This window comes from Archocentrus centrarchus, chromosome 19 (assembly GCF_007364275.1).
Source record: "Archocentrus centrarchus isolate MPI-CPG fArcCen1 chromosome 19, fArcCen1, whole genome shotgun sequence".
NCBI lineage: Eukaryota > Metazoa > Chordata > Actinopteri > Cichliformes > Cichlidae > Archocentrus > Archocentrus centrarchus.
In genome coordinates, this window is record NC_044364.1 from 20,508,709 (window position 1) to 20,530,869 (window position 22,161).

The following is a 22,161-nucleotide window of genomic DNA, read 5'->3' on the forward strand; positions in this document are numbered from 1 at the left end:
TCGCCGGATCACTGACATCTAACAACAGCAGATCAGAGAGTGAAGTGATTACGGGCTGCTGTCTGGCTGAGAAAAGCAGCAAACATCAGAGCTGTTACTCTGAACGCACAAAGATCACAGAGTGAATTGACAGTTCAGATTAGCAGCATTAGAGCAAGAACAAAGTCTATAAAGTCTTTTTCATTCTTTGTAGATCCACCCTTATCAGGAGCAAAATGCAATGAGCACGAGAAGTTACCGCAGCTGCTGGAGTGCATGACATGAAAACACAGTTTACATCATCCTTTAGGGGGTGAGTTATCTTCGAGAAAATGCTGCCGGGCTCGGCTTTTGATGTTAAATATTATATTACAGAGAACATATTTCAGGCTGTAAACACCAGGGTGAATGCTATAACTAAAAAAGGACAAGATTTTTCAGGCAATTTTAAAGAATTATTGGGCATGTTTATAGGTTATGCTTGTCACTGTCACTGCTTTCACTAGAACCTAAAGAAGCAGTTTTATAAGCAAGTGTGCATACCTAATAATTTGCTCCTGCTGTTTATGTATCCAGGCCATCTAGATACCCTGCATTTACTCCACTTTATGTTAGGTACAATGTAGAATTTATGCAGTGCTCAGTCCATATGCATGCTTTAACTATCGTAACAATGGATAATACCATATATGGCCAATACCAGTAAACCGACACACAGACATTACATCTAATACATTCAATGTCTTTGGCCATTAACCTGCTGCTTTATCAGCCTCCATTCTGTGGAAGCTGGCTGCCACAAAGACACAAAACCTTTGTTGAGGTCCAACATGTCAGACTGGCCTTCTATTTCATCCCAAAATATCAGATGGGATTGTGGCAAAGCTGTTCCAGAAGAAGTCTTGCCACTTAGCAGCCATGCTGGTAGTGCCTGTGAGCTTACAGAGCCATAACACCAGTTTAAGTCTTCTTCTTATGGCTGCTCCCTTTATGGGTCGCCACAGCAGATCATCTGCCTCCATCTCCCCCTATCCCAGCATCCTCCTCTGTCACACCAACTCTTCAACCATCTTCAACATAGTTTGTCCAATATAGCCACTATCCCTTTTCTGCACATGTCCAAACCATCTCAGCCTCGATTCAATAACTTTATGTGCCAATTTAAGCAATCACGTAAAAATAGCATCACAGTGTGGAGCACCAACACAATCAGCATCTCTGGCTTCTCCTGCCACTGTGCTGTGCAAATGCCATGCTAATTCATTAATTATGCTAGTTCTTGTGTGTATGTGTGTATATGTGTGTATGTGGGGGGGGGGGGGGGGGGGGGGGGGGGGGGGGGGGGCGGGGGTTCAGGTGCTGCTGAAAAATTTCATCCCACAGTTGGACAAGCATGAACTCCTCCATCCTGGACTGCAGCTCGCGACAGTAGACGTGCTCGGGAGATCTGCTGGAAGCTGGAGGGTCACTAACCAGAACCTGCACAGGTAGAGAGCTGGTTCTTGTGCCACTATACAGAACTCACCGAGGGTGCAGGTTACAAGAAGGACCACTATCAGCAGCTGCAGACTCACTTGATAGGCAGATGATTACATGCTAATTTTTTTATTTTTCAAAACACACCCAAATCTTTTGTTTGCAGCCCAAATATGAACACCCTCTTACCATGTGTAAGAGCTGGCGCTCTGCAGTAAGAATCAAAACTGACAGAACTCACTATGAAGTTCAGTGGCCAAAAGACCAATCCAAAAACCTTTCCAAATTCAACAGAAACATGGAAAATTAAAACCAATTTACATTTTTACACAGTTTCTCTGATAATAATCCCACCTGCTGCACACACACACTAACATGTCTGATCTTGATCAACCTTGGCTGAGTGTGAACCTGCTGCTGTGGAACAGATGAGGCCAATTTAACTGCTCGGATCCAACAGCAGGAGCTGCCACTCAAACAAATACAGACAGGCAGGCAAAAACACACACACACACACACACACACCATGCACAGATCATATCAACTTGTTCAGTGTTTGGGCAGCATTATACCTTAACTGTTGTCCTCTCTGGCAGAGATAACAGCATAAACATGTAAGCAAATAGAGTGTGCTTAAAGTGCACCCTCCTGTGTGTGTCTCCATGCGTCACTAATACAAGTTCTGAAATGACATCAAGGTGTCAGGTCTAAAATTTCTGGACAATGCAAAACTGGATACCACAGGAGACACTGGAAAACACTGGAAGAAACTGCATCCAAAAATTGTCAGTTTAATTATTACAAGCCAGACAGCATAAAGATGACAGAATAGATGATTTTAAGCCATACTGCTTGGCTATAATAAGAGGTACTAAAGAACAACTGCAGAGAACAGAAGCAAATAAAAAAAACTTCATAACATATATTAAATAACTTTATGAACCCAAAGAGGAAACAGCCCTCCTTCTATATGACATCAAGAGACAAATAATTAAAATTGTAAAATGCATAGTAAAAAGGACTATGAATGCAATTAACAAAACCAATGTCATGAGACCAAAGAATCACAAAAAGCATGAAAAAGAAATCATTAAATATGAAAACAAGTAGAGCGTAAGAATAGAAAAAGAGACAAATTGAGAAACTGAAAGGCAATAGACAAAAGAAGAGGAAAAAAAAACAAGACAACAGAAATATTTAAGACAAAAAGCAACAAAAAAGTGCAGGCTTCATACAGAATACAAAGGAGCAAAGAAAAGGGAAATAAAGTGAAAATGAAACATCAAATTCCATCACTGACTTCCCAGGTCGACTCATTTCTCCTCCAATTACACAGTTATTGAGCTGAGCCGGACAGGATCATAATAAGACAATTAGCCTAATTTGTGTGAACTGAAAAGACAATTAAAGAATTAGTGAGCAATGCTGAAAAGTTCATCATATTACACCCCTATTACAAAACGGCGGGTCAGAGAGCGCGCACTGCCCAGCGACACTGCATTGTTGGCAAAGCCAAACAAACGCAGGATAACGGGGTGTCTTTATTGGAAATGCAGCTGATACGTGTTAAAAGGATTAGAGTTGGTAAGAAACGGCTCTCTGTCTTAGCGTCTTTGTTGAAAACTCGAGGCGTGTAATCCGAGTGGATTGGTTTGACAGATGGTTTCAGTGAGATTTTCCTTTGGAGGGTTTGTCGATAGCATTAAACTGGTGCATATCTGTGCGCGCGGATGAAGAGCCATTCCTATCGGAGTAAACAGGCTGATTATGGCAAAAAGGAATCTCTGTGGTGAAAGGAGCTGTAAGAAACCTCCACTGAGCAGTTAATGAGATGAGCTCTTTTCAAGCACTGGATGGATTTATGGACATATGCAGAAGAGAGCTGGAAGGTTTGTCTTGAGGAGATGTATTTTTGATGAAAGTATAGATCTATACCATACTTCTATTTACATTTAAATCCCTTTATTATTATTTTTTTTCGCTTTCTACAACACTGAGGTTTACTTAAACTGTTGCCATCTTTGGCGTGTTGTTTTGTCCACCTATCATTTGATTTTTATTTCATTCCAATGTTTACTTTTTTAAATAAATCATCTTTTTTGTAATGTGAAGACTTCACAGAAAGCCTGTGCTGTCACACAGCCAGATAATCTGATAGTTAAGGCACCAATGCACCGAATCAAGTTTGTCCATAAGTTTGGATCTAATGCCAAAACCCTGGATTTGCCGACACCTTACAATATTAAAGAGAAATGCTCTAGGTTCCCCTTTCCCTGCTCTCAGTCTTCCTGGGAGCGCCCCTCCTCACAGACAGAGTGCAGCAGATTTGAAATAATGTTCATCAAGCTGCCAAGAACACCTTATGTTGGGTAATTCACTAAAAAGCCACTAACAGCACAAACACAGTGAAAAGTTCCAGTTTAATGACTCACAGTAGCAGAGGAGGCCGAGCAGACTCCGATCAGGTCCAGCTGCCTGCGTGGGGACACCTGTCGATCAATGCAGCCACACCCCACAGTCAATTATCTGGGTGGATGAATTACAAAAATCATCCCACTCAGAGATGTTCTCTAGAAGAAACTATCCATATAGGCAAATCTGTATTTTTGGTTTTTAATGCTATAAATTCGGGCATTTTAATACGAGAGTCTGTGGGGATTAACTCACTTTTGGAGCCACCCTCAAGTGGACATTAGAAGAACTACAGTTTTTGACCGGAAAGTTTAATTTTGTTTTTTTATTAATTTCATTACTATTGGAATATTCAACAATCTTACAAGACTTACAAGACATGAATATGATTAAGAGGCAAAATTACAGCCAAATAAAGACACACAGGTGTGTTCCTTTATTCCTTTTTCGTGTCTCCAGCAGACGCTGGCTCATTCCGTTTGTCATTTTGTGACAGGACAGCTTTTCTATAGAGAGGGATATTTCTATTGACAGAGGAGGAGCTCAAGATTAACACCTGAGGAATTAAACCTGGGACATGTGACATTTATTGAGCACAGGTCAATGGCTTCATTTTAGAGATAAGACTACAAACATGCACAAATCAAGAAACGAAAAGAAAGCTTAGAGACTGAAAGAATTAAAGGCAGCAGAGCTCTGAGTCAGCTGATAATACCTGCTCTTTAAAAAAACTGAGAGAGAACTGTTCTTTTTCTGTTTTTCCCCTCCTTCCATGACAGCCATCCACCCCTCTCTCTCTCTCTCTCTCTCTCACACACACACACACACACATACGAGACAGGGTGTGAATCCCTGTCTCATTACCCATAATCCACTACAGCCCAGGCTGTCAGCAGAGTCTCTCCAGACAGGGATCATGGGAGATCTGCAAAAGGTCAAGGCGAGAGAGAAACCAGCAGGCCCATGATCGGCACACAAACACACACACACACACACACACACACACACACACACACACAAACAGAGAAAGAAAAAATTCATCTACCCAACCTTGCACTAAGACGTATTGATAAGGCATTCTCCTCACCACGCGCTCATTATCCACCATTTCTCAGGTTTTTCACTTTTTTACCCCTTTCCTGCCCCTGCATACCCCCCCAACTCATCTTTTCCCAATCACCCTGTTCCTCTGCCTCTCAACCAGTGAACTCCTCATCCCTTTAACCCCCCCCCACCCCCCATGGCTTCTTTTTCCTAACATACCTCTCTTCCGATATGTTTTGCAAAAAACATGAAAGCTCATTCAATTTAATGCTGTAAATTTAATGGTTTTGGCTGCTGTTTAGGACTCTATCTACAAATGATGCATCGGCAGCAAAATAATAGATTCTACTACTACTACTGTACTATTACTAGTACTACTACTATTAACAATAATTGTATTTTATGTGTTTATTTTTTAATAAATAAGCCGCTCTCTGTGTCTCTGCTGTGTGCTGTTCTCAGGTAGCAGGATGAGTTGAGTCAGTACAGGGAATAAAATGAATGTTTGTGTCATCTCTAACAAAGACTGGGAGGTCTTACACTACGCTGACATAAATCTAATTCAGACAAACACGAGTGGCTGCCGTCCACACACGACCAGACTCCATGCCCTTTGAATAGGGCAGCACTGATGCAAACACACACATACATATTCATGTGCACCATGTCACAGGCATTAAAATGCACAAGAACACAATACCTGAATTCATGCTAATGACCTCAGCAGTGCTCCTGCTCTCCTGTGTGTGGGGGGGCCTTAGTCACTGTATGATGTCAATGAATAACAACGTGCTTTCTTTTTGTGAGTTTAGAAGTACATTTTCATATGACTGAATGCTTCTCACCTAATTATTTAAATTATAGAAATTACAGTCTGAGAGTCAAAAAGTACATATATATATATGTATATATATATATAAATTAGGGGTGGGACTCAATTAAAAAAATTAATCTAATTAATTAGGAGCTTTGTAATTAATTAATCGAAATTAATCGCATTTTAATCACATTTTAATATTTAACATAAGAACTATTAATTTAAGTTTGGTTGATGAATGAATCAATATACATAAGCTTAACCTTCAAAATTTTATTTTCCCACCAGTCTACTACACAGACCAACGAAGGGTGGAAGTGCTCCTGTGATAAGCAAACTCCTGAAATTAAAATTAAGCATCATAACTGGATAGTTTTATTCAACATTAATGTCTCACTTAATATAGTTGGAAATTAATCATTCACTCAGCTGTATTCCTTGATCTTGTTATGCAGTTTATTTTGAATAAAGACTTAAAATTAAACCACAAAAAGGAGCAAAAGTTCATTTAACCAGCTGCTTTTACACAGCTGTGCTTCGCACTCACGCTGGACCCTCCATGCTACCTAAGCCTACTTTGGACTATGGGCAGGAGATGGTTGAAGCCATCCCAGTTCTAATGTGGCCCAGATTGGCAAATATTAACAGGGCATACTGACGATAAGTGGGCTACTAGATCTAGAATACAGCATAAGGTGACAAGGTGAGAATAGGGAACTGTTACACCTATACTTGTTACACACGTGTATATACATATACATATGTAGCTTGTTTCTGTAACAGAGGACGACTTATCTTTCTTTATGTTTCCAGTCTTTACACTCAGCTTGTTGTCATTCCCACAGGCCAAATACTCCCGTCTATTAAAATCACAGGTGTCTGAGTGAGACATGTAAGGTGTTCTCTGGCATCTCAGCCATGCACCAGGTCATGGCATTTAAACATTTACACTGGATATACTACTTTATTTTCCAATGTGCAGAGTTAAAATTTTCAAGGGAGAATATTTTAGTGCAAGCCACAATCTCAAACCTTGCAAAAAAGAAAAATAAGCCATTTTTGGTACCTTATCTAACCAGATAGTGATAGTGAAAGTAAAAAAGCGAGTAAAAACCAAATACAGAACTCAAAGCTTCCAAAGAGGACATGGCCGATTTAATCAGCTGCCAGCAATCTGGGCACAACTCTGTGATAGCAGAGCAGTGATGTTCACCACAACTAAACAGGTAAAGCATCACCTACAAACACCACCTCAACAATAAGCTAAATATACAAAACTTACTTACTAAAACTCAGACAAGTTTCTTCTTCCAGCAGAGCTCTAAATGCTTCGGATTACATTTGTTGAGTGCAGAAATACCCAATCACTGAGCAACAAATATGTCAACAGGATTAAACGAAACTGGATTTCAAGGATTTTCATGTGAGCACTGCTAAAGAACAAATCCAGAGTTGTGATTTCCAGCATCTGCTCTCTGGACGACTTTAACTGGGGCAGGCTCCACTTGGCATTTCACTTCAGCGAGTTTTGTGTGCTGTAAAAGATTTATTTGCATCCACAATGAAGAGTCAAAAGTCAACATGCTGTTGTTTCTAGTCACCGCTGCATCAGGTGCTGACCGCAAGAGTGCTGTAGGCTCAATAATATGAGTGCACTTCACAGCACAATCAAAACGCTATTAATATTTTAATTAGATTTCTGTGAATTAAAAATTACAAGACATATGCAGCCTGAGCTTTATCCACACTCATTTCACTCAGTTAAGCATCTTTATGAGCAAAATTGAATGTTTGGCTGCAGCCCCGGCCTTCCCTCAGTCCCTCTGACACCTCTAAACACCTGATTGCATGTGATCTAAATGTTCCAGTGATTGGTTTTGGCTTTTAAATCAACCAGTTCGAGGTTTTATTTTCTCCATTATATTTGCTGCCACTGCACTTTGTTTCCTGACATAAAGGGAGAAGTCCAGGTTTTTCAAGTTCCACTTGAAAAACAAAGCTAATTAAAGTGACAGCTCGGTTCTGTGTGGTCTGACTAACTGATGAGCTTTCTGGAGGAAGTAACCAATTAAATACTGAGCTAGTCTTAGCTGATTAATGTGAAGGTGTTCGCCATGACAGCTACACCATCTGAGGTAGTCACCTGCTTTCCACCGTTCTGACAGGTGCTAAAGTGATTTCACTGACATTAATTTGCCGCGGAGACAAATATACACTATTGTGACATGATCTGCAGCTGTGAGATGTTAGATCACACATATCAGGGCACCGTGTTCAGAGGTGACCGAAATAAAAGAAACAGTCTCACGAGAGGAGAGAAAATCTTGGAGAGGTTTTGCGCTGCGAGGAAGATTCAAACTTGCAACCTCCATTTCTTACAGCAATCAGCTAATTCATCACAAAGTTGTGATGCTGACATTGAGGAGGCGATGAATGTGAGTCCAGATGAGAATCGTTTACTGTGCAATAAGTTTACATGCAGATACACGTGAAAGTCATAAAAGTCATGAGTTAGTTTGGGTACATTTGGTAACCAAATTAACTGCCAGTTTCTTTATTGCAATAATATAAACACAATTTCCTGCTGTGCAAGAGACAGTACGACTGGACCTCTGTTGTTCTTAGAAACAATGTCAACATCTGTTCATCTGAGTGTAGTTAGGTCACGAGCAGTTTTGAATGGGGAGGAAATTCCAGAGTTTCGACCATGTTTGATGGGTTCTGCCATCTACTGACTGGAATATTGCCAAACTGCATAAACAGTAAATCGTTATCTCTGGAGACCTCAGGGTTATTGGTGAATTATTCCAGCTTAATTAGCTTATTGTTACAGGTAACCACTTGATCAATACATAAAATACAGCCAGAGGGAGTTAGCACAAATAAGAAGTCTTAAAAAGAATTTAAATGTTTTCATTCAATAATATGTCCACTATTGGAGAAGGCAAAAATCACCTGCAATATGCACTTTTTTGATAAAAATTCAGTTTTGTATTCTGTCCTCTTGTTTTGCCCACAATCAAATATTAATCTTCACAATCAAATGCATTAGATTACATGCTTATTTTATATGGCTTTTATTGAAGCTGTTTTGTCCTTTTCCTTAATGTCATGGTTTGGGTACTTGTCTGTAAAGAGCAGAAACACACTCAATCAAATTGCTGAATGGTGTACCTAATCAGCTGATTGGACAGCTAAACCCAGCATCTCTGTTCACCAGATGGTTGCAGCAGGTAGTTGGGTTTTAGTTCTGGACTTGCACTGTTTGCCCACTGCACTGAGATTTGGTTTCTTCCATCTGGAAGTCCCAAAGTGCCAAGCAGCACAGTATAAAAACAGTTTTGTTCCAGCAGCCACCATTCAGATGAACAAATCATAGCTTTTATATATCTTACATGAGCAATTTTTCCCAGTACTGTGTTGTAATACGCTTATCTGCTGTTTGTGTCACTTTGAAAAATGCATGTGAGGATGGATGACTCACCTGCTGCGAACCAGATCTTCCTGTGGGTGCAAATAAAGAAACCTGATCCTGAACTCAAGATATTCACAAGTGTGTTGAAAGAAATTGTGATGAAATGAACACTGGCAGCAACAAGTACACCACTAACATAATTGTCCTAGAACAGCAGTATCAACATAAGCACCACACTTTCACCCTCTTTCATGTCTGCAACGACATCACCTTCCTCCCAGCACATATTAATACCCTTTAATCATCTTCGGCGTCATCCTAATCACTGCAGGGATCCTCATCCTCAACACTCACATTATAATCAGCACCATCGAAACATTCATCAGCATCATTATCAATACCAGTTATATCCATTATCATCGCAACAGTCGTCTCATCACCAGCACCAACATCATCGTCATTAACTACAGCAAAACAATCAGCATCCTCCAGCATAATCTTCATCATCAGCATCATCGCTGCCTTTTCTGCAGCCACAAGTGTAAACATACACAATTTCAGCAAATCTATTCACAGTCAGATTAGCTCTTCTCAAAGCTAAGAGGCCTGCAGGCACGGCTGTGCAGCTGGGCTCAGTGCTTCCCCCTAGCTTCCTCTGCAGAGAAAGAAACCAGCCAGAAGAAAGATGGAGAGAAGGAATCTCAGAGGAAAAAATAAGAAACAGGAAAGGAAAGGCAAAGGACAGGCTCTGTGGAGAAGCATGAAAGACAAATAGTGTGCTCTTAGAGAGCAGGGAGAGCGGCCGCAGCTGCTGTGATTTAAAGAGCGTTTGGGAGGTTGATCCCTGGGTCATTAGCTGTGACCGGGAGGAGGCACCAGCACCATCTAAAGATTAACAGTCCAAGGCAAGCAAAAGCGACCAATCCACAGAGCAGCAGCAGCATGAAACCCAGAAAACTGCAAAAAAAAAAAGCACTGCAGTCGAGACCAAAATCATCGACTCACACGGTCACGTGATGTAAACGCAAAGAGCGGCCTTACCTTCCTGCACCGCCTGGAAAGGGTTGTTGGGCTCGATGAGTTTAATTGAATGTGTGATCTTTTCACTCTGCAGAATGTCGTCGCTCAGACTGAGGTCAGACACGGCGAGCTGGAACACTTCATCGTCCCGCACTGCGTTCTCCTCAAATATCGCACCTGAACAGGTAGAAACAGGGAGTCAAAATGGGTTAAAACTCAAACACTGACAGGAAAATACTACCAAAGATTTCAGATTTACTGGTTATCTTTAAGAAATGGAGTAAGAAACACTTAATTAGATGTGGATTTTCTGACTCATTGCATGAAAAAAAGAAGATGTGATCCCTTCTCCTAAATCAAATAATTTTCAGAAGGGCTCTTCTCCATACAAAAAAAAAATATTTAAGAAATGCGGCATTCCATTTTTATGGAGACAACATTTACCTGTTCTTATCCTTTAACAGTACAAACTAGATGCGGTGGTAATTACACCCGCGAAGCGAACATTGGTAGGGACAGCTCCCTGTCCTCCCTTGCTAATCATGCCCCGTGCTTGGTAGGGACAAGACGGACGGACGGGCGTCATTTGATATTCTCGGGAGGTGCAGGGCAGGTTACGGCGTAGATTTCCCGCTCGATAATTAACGGTAATTAACACATCACGCACCTGCGTAAGTGCTACGGCGCTAAAATTAAGTGACGTCTAGCGGTCGTATCTGAAAGGGCGTGAGAATAACGTGTTCGGTTTTCTCCGGCAAATTATGAAGAAATATGTAAATGTGAATTTTTCTCAGATTTCTGAAAAGTCTGTGGGGACTAAATGGCATCAGATGCAACGGGAAAAGCTTTAAAATTTAATAAATAGGCTGGTTCTTATGTTGTGATTTTCTACTGTACATGTACTTGAGCACCCAAAGCACTTTATACAACATGCCTCATTCACACCGATTATACAAGTACTTAAGGATTTTGCCCACGGATACTTTGGCTTGCAGACTGGAGCAGCCAGGGATTGAACCACTAACCTTTTGATTAATAGGTGAACTGCTGTACATCCTGAGTTAGAGCCACATTGGGCACTGACCTGACATTTGAGTACTTATTTTGGAAACGCTCATTATGGGTCGTTTTGGAACAGGACTGATGTTTGAATTGGAGGAAATCTTGGCACACACAGTACGATCAATTATGACTGAATGAAATTAAGTAAACGATTCAGTTACTTGGGGTAACTAACTTCTTCAGTTATGTGCATGATGGATGGACAGGAAAAAAAAGAGATCGGTTCATGCAGGACATGGGACAAAGATGTCAGAGTGGTCTAGAACTTTTAAGGAGTGACCATTCTTCCCAGTTCCTTTTTTGAAAGGACCAGACTGGTAAAGTAAAGTAAAGTAAAAATTTATTTGTATAGCACATTTCAGCAGTTCAAAGTGCTTTACATCATGAAGAGACAAACTCAAATACCCAAAAACAACCAGGCATCCTTTTTGTACACAGTCTATGATGCTAACAAAGGCCCTAAAAGCTCCATGAAAAGCTTTCAATCAATCCAGAACCCCAGAGCACTACGAGGGAGTTGATTTCCATGCTCTCCTTGAATTCTTCTCTTCACATACAAAGAATTGAACAACCGGACCATATTATACTAACAGAGCACTTCTCTCTCAGACTGCAGGCTTACTTGTGGTTCCACGAGTTTCTAGAAGTAGAATGGGAGGCAGAGCCTTCAGATGTCAGATAGCTCTCCTGTGGAGCCAGCTCCCAGTTTGGATTCAGAGAAATATTAACTGAAATATTAATGAAACTTCAGCTTTGAAGAAAAAGGCTGCTGCAGCTGGGGATAACTTTGGGATTTAGCTGAAGGGCTGTTTTGTTTTTGTTTGGGGGTGTTGTTGTTTCTTCTAGATTTAAATAACTACACCGGTTGATCAAGAGAGAGCAGAAAGACAAATGGACAGTCTGATGAATAGAACTTTCTGGATTCTGTTCGGACAATTTGTCTGCACAATTAAGAAATTCCTGCCTACGAGTGAGAATTCAATTTGCCAGGCTGCTTGTGCTCATTCATCTTGCTGAGTATCCAAATGAACTCTGCTGAGCCTCAGTGTGGATTCGAAGGCCTTCCTCGCAGGGGACGCTGTCTAGCCTCCGGGCTTGATCAATCAATCATCCACTTTTGAAATTGCAGTCAGTCAGGCATTTTCAATTAAGAATGAGGCTTGTTGCACCTGTCAGAGACATGGTGGGGGGATTGATGTGAGGTTTATATTTCTGCTCGCAGCTGCAGCAGACTGGTGAGCCTCAAACTTCAACAAGTTTAATTAATAATGAGTGCTGAGGGGAGAGGAGGTGGACTCTAGACCCACGGGTATATCTGTAAGCTCACAGTCAAACCTCCATGAATGTTGTGCTTCTCACAAACTCTCTGTCACTGTCTACTTCAAGAAAACTGAAAAAATTAAAGGTTAAGTTCAACCAAAAGGCTAAAATGCATGTGCTTGCTCTTTGCTTAGAAATAACTTTGATGTCACTCAAAGTTTTGAGGTATCTGCCTCCACACTAAATATCAGCCACAACATTAACACCACTGAGAGATGGAGAAGGATAACAGCAATCATCCTGGTACAATGCAATAATGTGCTGGGAAACTTTGGGTCCTGGATGTTACTTTGACACCACAGAATCATTGTTGCAGACCAAACAGTGAAGTGGATTCTAACAGGACAATGCACAAAGTCAAAGGAAAACAACGAGGAGCTCAAAGATGATGACCCAGCCGCCCAACTCTTTGAGCATGGAGCATAACTCTTAAATCAAGCATCTGCTCTTTTGGATTGGGCTCAGACAACTCAACGCTGTTTGGTGGCACGAAGAGGGGCCAACATAGTGTTTATATCGCAGCTGAACACTGTAGTTGAAATTTTAAAAACTATGACAGCATGTTCTGAAGATTATTTGCATATATAGATTTGAAAATATAATCACCTCCATCACATTAGGGTGGATATAGAAATGAGGAAGTAGGCCTTTTGGAAGTGTTATGACCCTCTGAAATGTATTAGTTGCAGCAATAAGGCACAACTTTTACTTTGAAGGCAAATATTCTCCAAATTACATTACACCTTTACAGTTTGTTTGGTTTTTTTGGGGGGGGGGGTTGTTTTTTTTTGGGGGGGGGGCGTTGAGGGAGGGGGCGGGGTGTCTTTATTAGTACAGTGAAGAGGAGACAGGAGAGCAGGAGGAGAGAGTGTGGGGGCAGACAGGCAGCAAAGGGCCTCTGGAGTGGAGTTGAATCCGGGCCACTGCCTTTAGCCGTGTGGCACATGATTGCTTGTTCAACCTGTGAGCTCAACAGGTGCCCCACACTTTTTCCCAGTTTTACTACTTTTCAGCTAGTTGTTAGTGATTTTAACTACTTGCAAACAAATCAACATCGTCCACGCAAACAACAGGTGACTTAAAAAATTTGCTTGCTGCTCTGTTTTTGGTGCGGCACTGATTTCACCTGGCAACAGAAAGCAACCACTCACCAACCACTCAAGAAATACACATTTTTCCAAAACCTAGCAACTGCTAGTTTGCCAGAGAGTTGCCAACTGATCTCTATCCTTGTGTAACTGAGGCCTTAGGACGTACTGATCAGAAGGTCAGTGGCTCGATCTCAGGCTCTTCCAGTCCACATGAGCCTCTTTCCCACCAACAGGGTTCCAGAGCCGGTGCCTTTATTTGAACCGTTAGGCGGGTTTTCCACCGCGGAAGCACTCAGTGCTCAGCCAAAAAGGTTCAACTCCAGCCCCACAAACTAGCTGGTCTCAAACCAAGAACGCTTGACGAAAGCAGCAGAAGGGTGTGACTCTGCCATCTCAACATCAAGTTTTCTACCATATTACATGTGTATTACATGAGAAAAGCGAAGCGATTTTCAGGGCTGTGAATTAGGTTGGGCTCTAAGGCTGAAATTGCTGCTTTGTATCAGTTCATATCACAGATAAAAGGACACAAAGTGCATACTTGTTCTTGCTCTAATCACTGTCAGTGTTTACCTCTGCGCTGCACACAGATGCTGCAGTGGTTTGGTTTGGACCGTAAAACGTATTTGCAGCACAAGAAAGTAGAGCGTGTTCTCCCACGTTTGTGCGCTTTGGCTTCTGTGTCCAGACAGGGACCCGCCCACACTCATACGTAAAGGAGCAGTTCACAGAAACACAGTGGAAATGCGGGCCCGTTGCTAAGCGTTTCACCGGTTCACTGAAACCAGCACCAGCACCACCGGCTCCTCGGCAGTGGGAAAGTAGCAATGTTGAAGTGTCCTTGGCCAAGATAATGAATACCATATTTGCCAATTGTACAAGAAGCAGCAGCTAGCATAAATGCATGTTCAAGGATGTGTGGCTTCAAGATGTGCTGATAACTTTTAAACTTGGGAATCCATGCAGTTCAGCTTCAAGTAAAACCAGAAAAGTTCCAAAAGTACCCTGGCATTAAAAAATAAAAATTTCAAAATACAGTGCCACTGGAGTCTTTCATGTCTGCTGTTATCAGCTCCTTCTCAAACACAGACACGTGCTCAATTCAGCCAAATGTCTCATTAAAGTTTGCCTTAAACTTTGCTGCACTGAGAGCTGAGATGTCAAGTCAGCACCCTTTCTACAAATCTTTCTACAAGGACTTTTCAAGGCTTTGTTTCTTGATTAAGGACATTAAAGACAAAGATAAAACTGCACAGCTGGCTACATTTGAAGTTTGCACCAACCCTGATGCAAATGTTTTATTCAGTATTGCACTTAGTATATTAAGACTCTGATATAAAATGATGATATTCACTAAATGGCTCTCGAGGTCATTTCATTAATGAACAGCTGAATTACATCTTAAGGGTCAACAGATTTTTTTCAGTTGTAGCATCCAAACCTCCTTCTGTTGCTTACAGCAGTATAACTCACCCCATCCTGTTTCCTCCACTTCTTCATCATACTGTTCCCAACAGAAGCAAACATATGTCCTGCCATAAATACACCGCCTGCAAAATCTTTAGTCTGCCTACACTTGAGTCCTAAGACCTCAACAAAAGAGCCGTCACTTGTTTAACACCTGCTGTAGTGAGTTGCACAGATCAACACGACAATCCACACTTCTTCCAAAAATCGCTGCTTCCATCTGGCCTCAGATACTCAACTTTAAATTGGAGGACAGCTTTTTTTTTGGCAATAATTTATTTCCTTCTGCCGCGGCGGTCTGTCTGGTGAGAGATAAAATTGTGCAGACTGACAAAAATTTCTCTCCTGGGACAATAAAGATTCTACTGAGACTGAAAGGTGAATACAGTATAAGAACAAATGTAATTTCAATACGTGGGGGAAAAAAACTGTTTGGTCTCTGTGAGTTTAATCAGGGAAGATGATTATAATCATGACATATTATATTCAGTATTTCACATGCCTAAAAGCTGGGTATTGACCGGGGAGTAATACAGTGGTTGTATTACATGAATGCCTTGAAAATTAAAGCAATCTGTTCAGGACACAGTGTTGTCACAAAGTATTTCTTGGTATTTAAAATGCAGTTTATTATTAATATCTATTTGCTGCTCAGAATGGCTTAAATCCTTAAAGTTGGATTATTGAATTCTCTGAATAAGCTGAATAGTTAATAAAGGCCACAGGAACGTGGAAATCCTATTTAAGTTGGAAAATTTTTGTGTGGCTTGGCTGACCTTTCAAGCATATTTGCAAACATTCTTACACTACATATGAGGTGGGAACTTCACACCAGCCAGCAGCCAAAAACATTTATTTGTCGCTGATGCAAAAACAATGTATTGGAGCGGGAAAGTTAATCGAGTCCCTGCCTCTTGCTGGCAGGTAATCAACCAGCAGACCTGGGCTGTGAGTCCCAGAGCTCAAGCTGGGTGAAAAAAAGAAAAAGAAAAGAAAGAAATATCAGAAAGCGGCTGCTTTATTTTGGGATTTAGCAGCCTCTGAGAGCTGGGACCATAAACTCTGGCTTCTTGCTTGACCTATTAATCTCACAAAGTCTTTATACAGGCTGGGACTCTCACTGGGTCACAATATTCTCTGATTGTATTTTCTGCCACATAGTGGTTATTTAGAAGAAAATTACCCTCCAGTTATTTATGTATTGCATTTGTATTTGCAAGAATGTCAAAAGAGCAAAAGTGAACTAATTTTACTCCCAAATGAAAAGCTTTCAGTAAAGCTACTTTTAAAAGTGTGTAACAAGTGGAACCAAGATGCAGCTATTAGTTTGGTGTGCAGTACAAAAGATTGTCTTAACCTTAATCCGAAGGGAAAAAGGAAACTTTGAGGCAAGTGAGAAAATATTTCTTATTTATATACATTTTTTTAGTTATCTTTATGTGTCAGGAACAGTATTTACAGTTTATGGTTATTGCTTATTTTCAGCTCTTCTCCCTAGTTGTTCTTTTCTGTACAAGATATACAATTAAAAATATCATTTTCACTCAGATTAAACTCAGTACACTAGACTTATTAACCAGGTAGCAGCAGTAGCAGTCACTATTTGTTTTAATTCACCCTTTACTGGCTCTCAAAGTCCTCCAAATAATTTGCTACAAACAATTTGCTACAAAATAATTTATCAAGGGCACATTTAGAGATAGGGGACACACATTCATCACTCCTTCCCACATGATTTTTGGGTGCCACTGGAAAGTCTTACATGATTGTGACAAATCACTCACTTCTCTCAGTGTTCCAGTAAAGTTCTTGAGTGGACCCAGCTGCTGGCAGCAAGGAGTATATAACAACCTTTAATATGAACCTATGGTTTCACAAAAAGTGCTACAGCGAGGTGGCAGGAAAACCATCAAACAGCAGAAAATCCAAAAAGGCAACAACAGGAAACCAAACAACAGCAGACAGCAGGAAACAATGGAAGACTACGCTGAGACGGCACAGGTGATCTCAGTCAGGACCGTAAGAGGAAAAGGAACAAAGGAGGGAGGTAAAAATCAAAAGGAAGCCACATGAGGAACTAACCTTCAAAATAACAGGAAGGAATGCGAAAGACTCACACAGGGACAATGCAATAGCAAACATTCAGAAATACACAGAGCAGACTAAGCTGACTCAGGGAGCAGTGAACCATGTCTGAGTCTCTGTAGTTTGTCCACATCATCGAGTGACAGACAAGCCCAAACCCTCCCCGAAAGGGTCCCTGCCCCCCAAAGGTTTAAAAACTACTGGTTTGAATAAATGGATTTCTGTAGCTTGTTGTGGGGTGTAAAATGATGAGTCAAAGCAGCAGCAGTACATGATGCACTGGGCTGAAGCATTAGTGAAAAGTGTCTGTGACCCCAATCTCACTATTTAAATGAAAAGAGTTAATGATGTCAGGGAGTGTAATTTAACCCAAACTGCAACCTAATTTTCTGACACCAGCATCACACAATATTGAGTGAACAAAGTGACAAAATGCAAAACACAAATGCTGAGCAAACCAGGGTCTCCTGGCAGGTAAACCTGTGATTGATGACACCTCCACTCTGCCATCTGTAAAGCATGACCATGATCACTTGATGTCTGTTGTTTCTACGAGTGGTGATCTAAGCACTCGTACATAAGGCAACAAAAAGGCAACAAAAAGGCATTATGTGAGGAGAATGCCTTTATCAGTGACTGAAGACATATCATCCTTAACTTAAGCACTGATAGCAAGATGGATGCCAGCGTGCCAGAGTCACTGTTGCCCTGCATCATTGTTCCAGCGTCTCCACCAATCCCAGCATGGGACTGATGAGCTCTGAGCTAAGACCAAAAACTCTAATCTGATGTTTTAATAAATCAGTCCTTTAAAATGTAGAGTTGCTTTGTCTGAGTTAACCTTTATTCTTTTTGGACTGCATGAGTTTTTCCACCCTAGTGGAGGTAGGTCTACTAAGCTGTGCCTTCACCTGACATGTTTTTTGTAAGTACTAAAATCTCTTTTTGACTCTGATTAACCACTTGGTGCCTTTATGTCTTTTATTATCCATTTACAGCCTGATGAGGGCTGCATGGAAAGATTTAGGTGAAGAAACGGAAAAAAAAAAGACTACAAGTCTGTTCAGGAAAATACGCATGCAGCTGCCTCCCTTTCAGCACCAAGGACAGCTCCTGTGATTTCAGGCTGACTCACAGATGTGATTTGCTCACATTAGCCTCTTAACATCCACAGGGTGCCAGCAAACCACTTTGGGGTGAGTTTAGAGGTAGGCTGCATTCTAGCCACATGCTAAAGTAGAAGTCATACTTTCATACTCTTTCTTTTTTTTTTTTTGCCTTACAGTTCATCTCATAAGATTTCCACTGAGATCTGCCTAATAGGTGAATATTCCAGATAAAGCGGTAGAAGTAAATCTGACCCTAACCTGTCACACTGAATATGTGGATGTTAAGTTACACATGAGTTATGAACAGTATCCATTTACTAATTCACTTTCATGTTACGCAAAATATTCAAGTAATTCTACATCATCCAGCCTGACACAGTGGGGCTTTACTTTTCTGGTAGTATAAGGACAACGCTGGCTTTGGTCTACCTATCCTATCTCTGATTGCTGTTGGGTCGTTAATCAGAAGAAGAGGCCAATGTCGGCACCCACAGTCAGTGCAATTATACTTACTGGCCTTCGTCCTTTCATCACCCTACAGGAAAATCCATTCCTATTAAAGGTTTAATAAGTGGTAATACAAAAGGTGCCATTTATCTTTCAGGCTGCCCATGTGGCAAATCCCTGGCAGGTTAAACCCCAGGGAAATAAAACATATGTGGCAGAACACTTGACTGTTATTACATGCAAGAGTGCAAATTATTCTTTACGTTTTCCTCGAATCACTCGCAGGGAGAAGTGATGTGCTAGATACCTTACTGCCCAGACTGGAATGCTAATGACATAAGGCGCTCTACAATAACCAGTTTAATAAAGCCTAGTTCTGGATAGCAATATTATACTAGTTCATTTTTGTAGTTTTTTGCATCTGCAACTCATTAAATACCATTTGTATTATTATGTTATGTGGCTCAATTGATATCAGTATATTTTGTGAAGAAATATTCCTATATCCATGTGCAATTACTGCTAATTTCCCTCGATGGATTAGTTAGTTTTTTTCACATAAATTTTGGAGATATTAGTCCCCATAAGTATATACAACAATAAGAAAAATTTTCCCTTCACCATCATACTAGGAACTAAGTGAGTAATAGAACAGAGGTGAAATTAATTGGGGTGGAGAAAGCAACCATAAAGAAGATAACAACAGGGAATAATATGTTGTACAAGTAAATCAAAAATCACAATAAAACATGTTTCTGTTAGAGTCACATAAATCCAGAAATTCAAGACTTGAACTGATCCAAAATTTGCTGTCTAAATATATCTAATCAAGAGAGGCCACCAAAAGTTGCTCTATTCTTTGTCAGTGCTGTTTAAAGCTGGCTAAGGCTAAGCTAAAGATTAGTTTGGTTCAAAAATGTATAGGTTGCAACTGGAGAAAGAGTATTTTAAACTCTAATCTAAAGTCGTACAGTTTGTATGTCAGGAATCAAACAACACATCTGAGGAGCAGGTCATCCAGAGCAGCTGTGATTGAGGTAACATTGTACAAGTTGTATTGCCACTGTCATCTGAAGAGGAAAAGCTCATATTAGCAGGTTTGCATGACTAATGCAATAAAAACAGAAACTATTTGCCAATCAAGGTCAGGCATTGTGGGGAATTAGTCACATTACTCTGATCCTGATCCAGAACACACTGGAGGTGAAATGAATAATGTGGAGGTTTAAAATGTTGCAAAACACAAAGCAGAACAACAGCAAGAAGATTTATAGCAACCAGGAGTTTGGACGACATTTCCCCAGAGTCCAATGAAGAATACAGCAGAGCTATTAACATAATTAAACATCCAAATAAGTATTGCTACAGCACCGTGACCTTCAGGCATACGAGGAGGGGGAAAAAAAAAAAAAGAAAGAAAAACTGTCACAGCAACCCAGCTCCCTGTTTCTGTGCTCCCCCTGAGCACGGAGCATGTTCCCACAGTCAGACATCAGCAGCCTGAAGCTCAACTCCATCTGCAGCCTTTTCACTCAAACCCACAAGATTCCACCCAAGATGTGAAGCACTGAGTTCCTTGTCCTCATGTTTGACAACCAATAATCATTAGCAACACAGATGTAATGCAAATGAAACATGCATGTGTGCAGATTACCTTTGTTATCGGCCACTTTGACTCTCATAACTGACAATTATAGACACAAGATTCATTCTGCTGTGGAGATAATATGGCAGATATTAAGATCCACTGAGCTGCTGCAGCTGGAACATCCTGTTAAACATTAGTGAGCAGCAGCATCTAATACAAGAAAGCCAACATGAGAGAAGCTTTAAATTAAGCCAGAAGAAGAGTGTCGGACAAGACAAACGTAATCACACCGTGTAAACTGGTAATGTGCTGTAATGTAGCAGTGTGTCAAAGCTCCCTCGGAGCTTCAGTATCTCATGCAAAACACACCAATAATTAGGCCATGCTTATAATTAAAATCAATATATAAATAAATAAATGTAGCTGGCAAGCATGCAGGCAAGACTTGGTTCAAGTTTGCAATTTCTGAAATTCATTCATGTATCGCTGCCACGAGCTCCCCTATCAGAGCTCGTGCATGTGGACATGTGACCTCGGTTTAGACGTGAAAAAAGAAAAACTGGAAAAAGAGAAGAACTAAAAATTTTAATAAAATAAAATCCCCAAATGCATTTACAAAAAGGACAAAACATTTAGAAATGAGATGTGAGTTTGAGCACCGCAGCCTCTTGATTTTGAAAATTACCTTTTTGAATATTTTTATAAAGGAAGAACGGTAATACTTTTTGATTTTAGCTTTAATTTGTTTTGGTTGACGTTATTTCTTGGAGAGAGACTGCTTCTTTCATGCTGTGTGTTTTCCCTCATAATTACCCCATATTTCATTCAACTGAACCCCCCCCCCCCCCCCCCCCCCCCCCAGGGGCAATTTTGGGCAACTAGGTTTGAAAACACAAAAAACAAAAGAAACTATTGATTCACACAAATAACGGGTGTTTTCATCCGGCTAACAACAGCCAACGCTATGAATTATTCAAAACAGAGTTTAAGCAGGAAGTAATCACACTGATACTGTAGATGGACACAACCTTTCTCCTAACCTCTCTATCAAAAGCACTGTTACTAACAGCATGCTGGAGGGATGATAAACATAAGGTCCAGGTCAGAACTGGTCTGCCAAAGAACGCTGGATCCTGGTCCCAAAACTGAGCGGTAGGAGGGCACAATTTTTGAATGTTTGACTGTATTTTGCAAAAGTTCAGCTCATGAAAGTAGTTGAACATTTAATTGCATATGAGACAGAAGTCTGAATCATTAAGTTGCCCATGGCCAGCATACCACACTAAAGTAAGGTGGTTAAGCAAAGGAGCTGTTCTGAGTTACAACAGAAGACTGAATGTGGAAAAGGTGGGACCCACTGTTGAAATCATACTTATCTTTCCTCAAGTCATCTCGGAATGGTCACATAGACAGTGTATGTTATAAAGTCTTGAGCTCAACATTGTCACCATCACCATTTGTGATGAGCGCAGGATGGATCTGCCTGTCAAACTGCATGCTCATTAATGAGCACATCCTGCTTTCAGACTCTTTGAATGACCACAATTTGCAAAATGGACTTAATGTTCTGTTCAATGTGACATCAAACTACTGACTAAGCTCATGAAGTCATCAGGAAAGTGTTTACTGAGACTGCAGAGAAAAGGAGCTGCTTCTGGGAATGCTTCTGGGAATTCTGGCATGTCTTGTGGAATCACAAGCATTGTTTTGAGTGGGCTCCAGCAGCCACATCGAAGCTGGCATGCAGTGCGGCCGTGCCGAGTGTATTCCCAGGGTAGAACAGACTAAATACAACAAGAAACTAAATGGGGACTATGTGAGGTTAATGT

General features: G+C 40.8%; 1 protein-coding gene across 1 annotated transcript in view; it reads right to left on the reverse strand.

The window, feature by feature from the left end:
- The window catches only part of grid1b (glutamate receptor, ionotropic, delta 1b), a 687,574-nt gene that overhangs the window by 658,238 nt on the left and 7,175 nt on the right, over positions 1-22,161 (reverse strand). Inside the window, exon 2 of the mRNA XM_030755811.1 lies at positions 10,185-10,340. Coding sequence (XP_030611671.1) covers positions 10,185-10,340 — 156 coding nt within the window. The remainder of the gene's footprint in view (positions 1-10,184; positions 10,341-22,161) is intronic.